The 11,980-nt window shown below is 39.3% G+C and overlaps 1 protein-coding gene across 1 annotated transcript; it reads right to left on the reverse strand.

Annotated features, from left to right (window-relative positions):
• Window positions 1-6,426: 6,426 nt before the first annotated feature.
• On the reverse strand, window positions 6,427-7,809 carry LOC134748510 (uncharacterized). The gene is made up of 2 exons (XM_063683303.1): window positions 6,799-7,809; window positions 6,427-6,471 (listed from the first exon to the last, which is right to left on the reverse strand). The coding sequence occupies exons 1-2, from the start codon at window positions 7,807-7,809 to the stop codon at window positions 6,427-6,429; spliced, it is 1,056 nt and encodes a 351-aa protein (XP_063539373.1).
• Between the last annotated feature and the right edge of the window lie 4,171 nt (window positions 7,810-11,980).

An 11,980-nucleotide genomic window follows, 5' to 3' on the forward strand; every position in this document is an offset into this window, starting at 1 on the left:
AAAAATGTACAAATGGCGGACTTAATGCCAAAAGGCATTCTCTACCAGTCAACCATTAGGTCAAACAGAGACATAAATGTTGGTGCAGGATAGATTCATAAATTATAACGAGAAATAGAACCAAAAAAAAATTCTAATATTATGTACTCAATATCTTTATTGCTAATAAGGACGAATCCATGCAGTAGTGGATACACAGTATCAAACCAATTTGAATATATACAAAACTAACAAAATTACGATTAAATACTAATACTTATATAATATACAAAAGATAAACTAATACATATTAGTACATACAAGATGGAGAACATTATTTAAATTCTTCTGACAGAAGATGCTTGCGGAGTAGACGCTTAAATACAGGCTATAATCCGTTTTCATAGTTTTATTTCACAATAAGACCTGATAAAACTGAACGACGAAGCTATCAAGTAGAAGTTATCAATTATCTGGAGTTAGATTTATGATTTCTCTGTATCTGTATATTAATTAACATAATGCCATACGATAAGATAAATTTCATAATATGAGGAGTTTCCGAAATTTTTCCATGTGGAAATTTCGTAATTTTGGAAATTTTACGACGGTATATTAGTACTTACGAACGCAAGTACAAATGTCTCGTCCCGAGTTTGAATGTTCGGTCATTACGGACTTAAAAATCGTGTTTGAGCGTTTATTTTTTATGCCATTTTTATTGTGTGACCTTTTTTGCCACTTTTGTGGTATTTTCTAGTCACGAGCTCTTTCGATCCTAATGGGATAAAAACATGTTCCAAGGTTTTTTTCCCCATATACTTTCTATGGGGAAAACAAAAAGGAAAGTTTGAAAAATGTATTAAAAAAATCAATTGTTTGTTATATCGTTACCCTACATACCACAGAAATATTATTCCAGTATAAAATAGCTAGAGATACAGGTGGATACAGCCGAGGAATTTCACTAGCAAAATATGAAGCAGAAGTACCTATGTAGGTATATTTACTTTATTATTTATTTACCTTATTTGACATAAAACGTTAAAACCCGCGCCATCGCTAAATCTTCTGTCACAAGTTTCGCGCGGTGAGCCATATCTTTTGTTCCTTTCTAATGTCCTGGCTTTACGCCCTCTCTTAAAGAAAGTGCTAAAATATTGACCGCCCTTATCGGCCCAATCGGCAACTAACCCTTTAGCGGGTATTCCCATCGCCCTACCGACCATTTGACTAAAAAAAACAATGTCTGCTATTTCACGTCGGTGGTAAACTAACATACTGTCTAAGCACAGCAGGGGTCATGAACTTTGGTGACCCTTAAACCCCAAATTTTTTGAGAACTTAATACCGTAAAGGATTTGCCACACTGGATGCGTTCTGCGGTCAGCGGTCAGGTCAAACCCGCATTATGTATGAACAACATCGACAGCAACCTTTGAAGTTGAAGTTTGACCTGACCGCTGCCCGCAGAACGCAGCCAGTGTGGCAAATCCTTAAAGGACGAATGTACCTAAGTCCAACTGAACAGCGAGAACAGCGGTGGGGAACTGTTGTTTAGCCCCTATGACCCTGAGCCCAATTCGAACATACACTTGACATCAATACGATATCTAAATGATGTCATTTAGATATATATCATTCTCGAGTTCATTTCCCTCAAAATTATCCGTAAATGCTTAGCGCGAGCGAACGCACGGGCGAATGAGAATAAAAACCGGACAAGTGCGAGTCGGACTCGCCCACCGAGGGTTCCGTACATTTTAGTATTTGTTGTTGTAGCGGCAACAGAAATACATCATCTGTGAAAATTTTAACTGTCTAGCTATCACGGTTCATGAGATACAGCCTGGTGACAGACAGACGGACAGCAGAGTCTTAGTAATAGGGTCCCGTTTTTACCCTTTGGGTACGGAACCCTAAAAATTACATCGTGCTTTGAATGACATGCGTCCGAAAAAACGAAGTGTCGGACGCCTCGACCCGAACCCGGACCGTTTAGCGTAAGTCATCCTTTATACTGGCAGCGTTCTTTGCGAAACTTATTGAACGCTCAAATCAAGTCAAAAAGACCCAGATGCTGTTTGCAAGCGGAACACAATCCAGATTTGGGGGGCTTTTTCGACATTGATCCGAAACCCACGGCGCCTGCGTCAATGCCGGCAAGGTCACGTCGAGCTTCTTTTTTAGGTTCGGAATATTGAATGGAGATTCATAGGACGGTTCACTGGGACGAGTGACGTCAGCACTTTCTACATTGCATTATGACGTACGATTTGGTGTTAGGGTTAAAGAAGTAGGAGAGAGTAATTATTAATAATATAGGGACGATTAGGAACGGAATGAGTTCAAGGAAAGAAGAATTGTGTGGTAGGGCACAGCACAGCGGATGTCATTCCAGATCTAGAGCAGATCCCAACTGGGGAGGTACCTCCACCTTACAGAAAACCGCAGCCAAATAACACTAGACCCTACTCATAGTGTTGCGTTCCTGCCGGCGAGTAAGGTTGCCAGAGCTCAACGAGGGTGCAGAGCGTTAGGGTCGGCAACGCGCATGTAACACCTCTGGAGTTGCAGGCGTCCATAGGCTACGGTGATCGGTTACCATCAGGCGGCCCGTATGCTTGTTTGCCATCGACGTAGTATTAAAAAAAAGATGTCTGAAAGACTTTTAAGTTAGATATCGTTCTACCGTATTTACCACACATACGAAGTCTGCAGTTGTGGTTAGTAAGTGTACTTGTGTAAGAGTAAGTGTACCTTAATACGGTGTATTGTGATTGTTATAATTTTGGATATTACTCAATGAAATAAACTCGTATTTTTGCGAGCGACATGTATAGAAAGTAAATTACGTAGACGTTATATTTTGTCAAAGGACTGTCTCATTTCAAACAGAGAGAATCATACTATCTTTGTCTTACACTAGTACTAGCACTCAAAAGAAAAGGATGAGTACCTATAGTTTTTTTGTTCTTATTTACTGACAATTTGGGTTGACCAACTATACCGTATATGTCAGTGTTGACACCGTCAGTGAGTTACGGAGTACGGGTTAGATTATCTTAGGACAAACAATACTCTTAACTGTCCATCGGTGGACCTTAGGCCTTTTGTTCACGAACTGTCAGTTAACTGTGTGGGCGATGGTACCTAATATAAGTTTTTCTACTCGTCGAGTATAATCTGTGTATTACAACTTCATATGCAACACTACAATATTACTATTTTCAACGTTAGATAGTCTATGGCACTTCCGACTCAAGCATAAGAGTTTTATCGATACGGTTTAGTCAATTATAAAAATTTTGAAAATAGAACTTCATACATTTCGATAAAATATTTCTTGTTTAAGGAGACTCGTTCAATGCAAATAAGCCTACTTAAACACGCTGCTGCGTCGCATCTGCTTTGTAATTGGTTGGCTAACAAAACATTTTATATTATGTTGTAGTAAAAACAATTGCTTCATAACTCAGAAACGCGCATGTGACACCCTTCATATAGCAACATCCATACCCTACGAAAACCGCTTAGCGTTGCTTGTTAGTCTCCATAGGCTACGGTGGCCAAAAATCGAGAAAAAAACAGTCTTAAAATTGAATTTAGCAAGGAGCAGGTACCAGGGCCTCATGAGTTACGAGGAGGTGTCGTTGACCAACCCGCCGAAGGCGCCGGGCCCGGCGGCCGGGGCGCGTACGAGTATGAAGGTATCGCGGGCTGCGGCAGCTCGCGTATCTTAGCTGTATACTTTTGGTTTGTTCACCTATATGATTCTACTAGTTGAAAGTATTTTTTTTTTGTCTCGTAGAAAAAGTATTGTATACAATAGTGATATAATCAAGCTTTTCAATCTCGTTCCTTAACTTTAGCAACTCAGCAAGCTTCGTTGCTTAAACACGGTACTCGACTGAAAAGCTCTCTATTATATCACAATTGTATAAGATACTATTATATGTCAAAGATAACTGTACATGTTTCGCTCTATATCGAAGAGCTTTATCAGGAGCCACTCTAGTTGGCTGATCGACGGGACGTTATCGTAACATGTAGCACGAGAAAATATCATCATGCAAATAACACGTACGTTATCGCTCAAGTGCGATAATCGCCTCGCTTTTCATGATTGAACGTATTCGTGTCAGACAAAATTTAACGGGAGAGTCACATAGACGTACCTACAGATGTGCAATTTTTCAAAAAGTTCGATATGTCCTCGGAAATATCGGGAAAATTTCACAGATAGTGTCAAGAATGAATTGACAAAAAACTTTCGCTTGAAATATTGAACGAGAAACTCGTATAAGGACCTTCAAGAAAGTTAAGGTGCAGTAGATTCAGCCAGCAGTTTTTGAAAAATCTTAGCGCTTCTTTAGATCACAATACGGTTTCTAAAATTATAATTTTAATAATTTATATTTTTATTATTTATAATTTAAATGTATTTTTTTATTAGCGTCTTGAGGTGTTTTCTATTAGTAACGTCATTGGTTCGAAATCTGATTTCATGACTCGGATCAACTTAAATTTTTTTTTATATAAGTAAGCTAAAAATTTAGCTTTTAAAAATGCGCTATTTTATTTGTGATCGAACTCATCGATTACTTTTTTTTTGTTAAAACTTACTCAAATTAAAAAATTCTAAAACATAATATCCTTGATCCCGGGCACACACGTTACAGATTCACATTCAGACATATTGCAGATTGCAGATTGGGGGCAGATTGACATGCTTGCAATTTATAATGTAATCTGTATTATGAACTAAATAAATCTAAATCACACAGCCACCTGAAAACCTGAACCCACGGGGCCTTAATATAATATGCCACAAATTTTCTACGAGTTACGAGTGTCAGTTTTCGATTGTACCTAAGTCCCAGGAAATGCGGTCAATCATGGCTAATAGATACAGAGCAAAATGACCAAAGGAGATTACTGGGCGGTTGCTATCGGGCTAAGCCCACTGTCGACGTCCAATTCATTAGCCTGAGTATTTTATTTGCAACTTGGCTATCAGGCCAATTCGAACGTGCACCTGACAACAAACCGATATTGGAATCAGTCAGCTGTAATTCGCGCGGGTGTCTCGCTCGCACTAATACATGTACGGGCAAGTCAGAGCGCAATTTATGAACGCGCGAATTTTGGCTTTTTGCCGTAGTATAGGCACAGGGCGGACACACCATCAAAAATCATTTTAGACCGGGCGCTTCAGTGAAATTCCGTTTGCAAAAAAAGCAGTGGGGCGGGCTGGTGCGTGGCCGTTCTGTATGATAATACCGTAAAATGGGGTGAGTAGGAGCAAAACTGCCATTCAAAACCTCGATAACATTTTATTTTTAAATATGCAAACTGAATGGTGTATATAATAAGTGTTCCGGACGTTTGTATTTTAGTTTTTATTTTATTTTGGATAGTTCCATTTCATAACTTTGACGATAAACAGGAAAAACCACCTCACCCCGTAGTCCCTCGTAATTGGGGTGAGATGGGTTTTCATACAAAGGTGAATTTGGAAGATTGTTGGATCGTTTTTTTTTATTGTGAGTACTATACTATATTACTACTATATTACTATAGCTCTATTTTAAATTGGAATACATTATTTTTGTAGCAATAGCCCTAAAAACTCATTTCACCCCCCTTTCAAACCTTCTCTCCCCATTCATAACCCAACTCTCCCCGCGAAACCTACTCACCCCATTTTACGGTACTATTATTTATTCTGTGTTGCTGCTTTAGTATGAATAAGAACGGTACCTTTAGTTATAGCCTCAGTTCTATATAGATTGTCCAAAAATAATATAAAACAAAATGCATCAACATACTCTAACACCAAAATACTCCACACACCGATATTGGGTACCTAACAGAACAATATCCATCAGAGGTCAATGCGCTAGGCATATAGGTATTTAGGTTATGTGTACCGCACGGCCATTCACGAGCGGCCACATAGGTAAACATTATCTATACATTAACACTGTACTCATATGCACGCAAGTGTCAGGATAATCTCTGGTGTTTTTACGTTTGGTTGAAGGGCGATCGTTTTTAGGGTTCCGTACCCAAAGGGTAAAAACGGGACCCTATTACGGGGCCCTTCGCTGTCTGTCTGTCCGTCTGTATGTCTGCCCGTCTGTCCGTCTGTCAGTCTATCATCAGGCTGTATTTCATGAACCGTGATAGCTAGACAGTTGAAATTTTCACAGATGATGTATTTCTGTTGCCGCTATAACAACAAATACTAAAAAGTACGGAACCCTCGGTGGGCGAGGCCGACTCGCACTTGGCCGGTTTTTTAATCAATTAATTAAATTTTATTCTCTTACGTAGATAGACTGCCTTTTTTATTTACTTCTCGCGTTTCACACCTATCATTGAAAAATCAGCGCGGAGTGATGAATAGCGGGTTTTTGCGTGCGGTGCGTAAATCAATCAGGCTCAGACGTGCCACAATACCATGAAGCTATAAGGCTTTAAGTGCATCTGAAATCCAATAAGGTCAACCGGGGTAAGTAAATTTATTTTTTATTTTTATTTTATTATTCAAATTAGTTACACAGCATTACAGTATTACTACCAAGGCACTGCGAACTACAAAACAAATAAAAATACAAAGATACAATGCCCTACGAGAAAACACAAAAATTTAAGTATTTAAGATTTGGGCGACGACATAACAGCGTGGCTCCGTTGCGTCGTCTGGCTTGGTGTAGAATTCGGCAAGTTGCCCCGGAACCGCCGAAACACCACACCCTTCGGCCAGAAGTCCGCGCTAGCGATGGTGTCCTGCAGCGGCCGCGGCACGCGCACCACAAATGAACTGAAGTGCACATAGTGACGCGACTGTAGCTGGTGCACCCTCAGCGTATAGCCAGTCTTCCGGCGGATGTACTCCACCACCTCGTCGGCTCCGGCGGAGTAATGCAGTCGAGACACGTAGAGCGCCTTACTCGGTGTTGCAATTCGTAGACCGGAATTAACCGGCTCCGCAGTGCCACACAGAGTCTTACGGGGCGACCTGCGTGCCTTTCTCTTCCTTTCCACCAGTGTGAATCCCTCCTTATCCACATTGGTGCGGGAGGACTTCTCTAAAAGGGGAGCCCGTGATTTACACGCCTTAGAAGGCGCGTTGACCCGGTTAGCTGCGACAGACTGACCGGCGACGTCAGCATAAGCACGCTGACGTGACTTGGAGGAGACAGGAGGCGGTCGCTCGCGCGGGGGGTGCGCGGGCGGTGCAGCGGCGCGTGCGGCACATTTTGCAGTGTCAGCAGCACGTAAACTAACCGACTCGAAACAAGTGTCAGGTCGATAATCGCTCTTGAAATTTGAAACCGCCGACCGAGTTGGAGCATTCCGCAAACATGTAATTTCGTCACGTAACTCGGCGATAGTGACTAGGCTAGCTTCAAACTTCATAATAACTTCGGCTAATCTTGTATTTAGGGCCACGATTTCCTTAAACAAGAGGCGAACGTCGACATTATCCGGAGCACACGACGGAAGGATAGGGGCACCCGTCGCCACAAACTCCGGAATCCGATCCTTGTTTTCACTCAGGATTTTCATTATGTCCTCAAGGGACTTCTTCCCGGCTTCATCTCCTCTCCGGTGAGGTACATATGTGCCGACGATCCCGAGGGACTGGCACAGCACTTGCTTCGCTGCACAGATGTCTTCCACGGTGAAACTCGACGCACGCGAACTCATCTGGACAGCAGTCACAGCATCCATCGCTCCTTCCTGCACCAGCTTGTTTTTTAGTTGCAGGAAGGCGAGGAGCTCATTCATGATGGGTTGAGTCGGTTCGGAGTCAGTCATCCCGTCAATTTCCGAGCGGCGGCCGAGCCGCGCTAATTTCGCAATTAATAATTTAATTACATATCAATGCGTCTATGTCGCTGCGCGCAATGAAATAAATGAAACTGTTATAGTATATACATACATACATGCATACATACAACCCGGTCACAATATCTGTGCACCTCGCTGGAATGTGGCGCCTCTCCCGCTTCCCCTGTCACCTCTCCGCGCACTCCCCGGTGCGACAGTACGGTTAGCATCTTCGTTGCCGCTACACCTCCACATTTCTCGAAAAAACTTTTTTTCACACCGTACCCAGACCGCCGATATGACGTCACGAGGTCAGGTGCACAGATATTGTGACCGGGTTGTACATATAATCACGCCTATTTCCCGGAGGGGTCGGCAGAGACCACGGATTTCCACTTGCTACGATCCTGACCTACCTCTTTCGCTTCCTTCACTTTCATAACATTCCTCATACACGCTCGCCGGTTTAGGGTGCTCTTGACCTGGACTTTCTTCAGGATTTCCCCAATCTGATCAGGGAAAGTCCGCCGAGTCTGCAAACATCAAACATTAATTCAGCAAATAGGCCACAGGGGCACTTTTACATGTCAATTTTTACAAACAATAAAATTAACCCAAAATTACAAAAAACAATTACATAAATATAAATGACAAACCTTACTGGTTTAACGGTACTTTTGTAATTAAGTTGCATATTATGTGTATTTACCTGATTAAAAAATAAATAAAAAAAAATGTTAAATTACACAAGAAAAAAAAAACTAATAAAAACTATACAAATAACAGAAGTACTAAAATTGTTTAGAGATGTAAAAGTCTCTAGTTGTCAGAGATAAAATGTATATAATAATAAAAAAAATCATCAAATTATCCAGAGATGTAAAGGGTCTCCGAGACTTGAATTGTTTTATAATTAATAAAACCTGCCCCTTCCAACTCCCGTTTCTACCTATCCCTTATACACTCTCTTTGTTAGCCTTCTTTCACTCATTCTTTCTACGTCATAGTATATGTTACGTTTTATTTCCAAGTCTTCTTCTTATCTTGTGAAGGGATCATAGCTAAATAATATTTTGCCAATATCTTGCCACCTCTAACCCAAGTAGCTCAGGCCTTTATCACTAGATGGCGAGAGCTCTTATAATTCACGTTGTTTTAAAAAGAACTCCCGGTGCCGGTCGACTTTTTGTATATGTTTTTTTTTACATATCAGCTCAATACCTAATATTTATCTATATCGATAATTTTAAATGCTGGTACTAACAAAAAAAATACTACCTAAGCGAAAAATATATAGAGTTGACCAAGTTTTTGGGTTTTTCGAGAAAAAATGTTTTATAATATATTAAATTCTAGACTTACTTTAAGTTAGTGGCAAAGTTATCTGCCATGATCTTGTTATTTCATCATTTAAAATCTATATTCATGATATTAGGTTCCAAATCACAAAAATCTAATAGAACGCATGGAAGAGGCTAGAAACCTATAGGGCTTGTGATTGACATCCAATTGCGGTTCGAAAAACATGTGAGAGAGTTGGTCAAGTGCTTTTTTCGCTTGAAAGTTTTATACCAAATTCGAAACCTCTTAAGTGAGTAAGTACGTAAGATTCTATGTGAATCACTAGTTCTCTACGAACTCAATTACGGAGACATAGTGTATGGGCCACGTCTACAAGAGAAAACTCGTCGTCTTATACAACGAGTGCAGAATGCCTGTTACCGTTTTTGTTATTCAATCCCGCCTAGGAGTCACATAACGCAACATTTAAATAAGTAAGGCTTTTTCACTCAATATGTCGTCTCGCAGACACCTTACAAGTCTTTTGTTTAGTGTCTTGAATGATAAAACAAGGGAATATTTGCACTCAAAAACACACATTTCCTGTTTTCACAAAAGACACTGATAATAAATGATTTATCTATCTGTAATTTAATTTAGCGTTTTAAACATTGAGTACAATTTTATTTAATAACTTGCATAACAAATTACATATTTAAGCAATAAAAAAAAACATTAAAACTACATATTATCTAAACAAATTAAAACTAAACTAACATTAAAATAAAACTACTTAAAAATTAAAGTAAATAAGTAATTTATAAGTAATATATTATGCTTTGAAGTATGTCCTAATCAACTTTGTGTGCTAATGCTAACTATTCTTTGTAAATATTGTAAACATAATACCATTACTTGTTTGTCATTTACCCCCCAAAAGTGGCCCCCGTGTTTAAAATTCATTTGTTTACGTTACATGGCCGTCTTTGGGTTACAAACTGTGATTTAAGTAATATTAATTTATAAGTAAAAGTTGCCTTTGTGAAATGATGTTAGTGCACACATTCTCGCATACGTTTTTGTAAGCCTTTATATATACTTAAATACATAGAAAACACCCATGACTCAAGAAGAAATATCTTTGCATGTCACACTAATAAATGCCCTTAGCAGGATTGAAAACCTGACCATTGGGTTCATAGGCAGGGTCACTACCATCTAGGCCTGATAGGTCGTCAAAAATTACTAATGTCATTTTCCAAAGCACTTGCGCGCCCGAGGGTACGTCTAACGTAGCTCTAATAGCACTCTCGCTATCGGCGGGGGTCAAGGTACCACTTTCGTCTTCGTGACCTACGCATTGGCGCGTCTTGGGGTCAGGGGGTCAGTGACTCAGGTCATCACTCGTCTTATCGCCCCGATATCAGTATCGGGGCGATAAGACGAGTGATGGTTAATAGGGATAACACATTTTGAATTTTATAACAGAATCTAGTTAAGGGGATCCCATGCCTCATATGACCTTCGATTTGAATCCCTTAGTTTTCTAATGTTTTTTGTAGCTTATCACATATTAACAGCAACGGATTTTAGCAATATAGTATCCCATATTTATTTCAAAGTTCATTGTTTTCGAAATATTTGGCATCAAAGTAGAACAATTTTAGGCCAAAAAACTGGTTTTCTGGCCATAACTTTCGTGTTAATTAGTTTTACAATTAAAACCTTAGACAAATTTTTAGGGACGTCTAAGACGAACCCAAATATGTAGATTTCGTATAAGTGAGATCTTTCACAGCAATCGAGATACAAAAAAAGTGTTTTTTTAGACAATGTTTAAAACAATCATAAATAAATAAGTATTCATTTTTTTCACAATCCGGTAGACAAAAATGGAGATAAAAGATTGAAGAACCGATAGCCGCTTGTCTTATAATTCTATATGTAGTGCAAAAGTAGGAGATACTATTCAAAACTTGTCAAAAATCGATGAAAACCTCAGGTAGCCCCTTAAATATATAGATAATGAGCAATTTGACACGATAAATTGGTCACTAAAGAAATATACGACCTTTCGGCGACCGGTCTGGCCTAGTGGGTAGTGACCCTGCCTGTGAAGCCGATGGTCCTGGGTTCGAATCCCGGTAAGGGCATTTATTTGTGTGACGAACACAAATATTTGTTCCCGTGTGTTGGGTGTTTTCTATGTATGGGTATGTATTAACTTTATCTATATAAGTATATGTATATGGTCGCCTAGCACACATAGTACATGCTTTGCTTAGATTGGGGCTAGGTTGATATTTGTAAGATGTCCCCTAATATTTATTTATTTATTTATTATATGCAAATGATAAAAAATATATAAACTCAAAATTTTAAAAGTTTAGGAAGTTTTTTTTTACTTACAAAAAGGTTAAAATAATTGGACCATTCTTTACATTTTATTAATAAATAGATTATTCAGCAACTAAATACATAAACCTAATATTTCACCGATCGAAATTTTCTTAGTACTTCAAGACGGCTTTTCAGTGATATTCACGATCGCTTGCCGATTTGTTAGGGGCATTTCGTAAGTAGAGTACGATTGTCAGCCTTTGACTGCCATTTCTAACCTTTATATTGCTTTAATGCAATGGGTCCCATTATACTTTAGAAATGAATAAATTATAGTCAAAGTGAATCATGATTTCCAACCATCTGTTATTAGAGTTCCCCGACAAGTGAACAGTTTATCGAAAATACTCCCCCAATAGATTTTATCTGTTTACAAGCTAAACCGCCTATTATGTAGTTTAGGGGTAATTGTGACGTCACGGCCAATAGCCCATCAATGGCGATCGGGGTAACGTCGGCAACTAATTTACTTAACACC

Source organism: Cydia strobilella, chromosome 16 (genome assembly GCF_947568885.1).
Source record: "Cydia strobilella chromosome 16, ilCydStro3.1, whole genome shotgun sequence".
NCBI lineage: Eukaryota > Metazoa > Arthropoda > Insecta > Lepidoptera > Tortricidae > Cydia > Cydia strobilella.

Coding starts and splice junctions, on each gene's coding strand:
- LOC134748510 (XM_063683303.1), bottom strand. CDS start 7,809: ATGACTGACTCCGAACCGACTCAACCCATCATGAATGAGCTCCTCGCC. Junction 6,472..6,798: donor TGCACTTCAGTTCATTTGTG/GTGCGCGTGCCG, acceptor ATTGGATTTCAG/ATGCACTTAAAGCCTTATAG.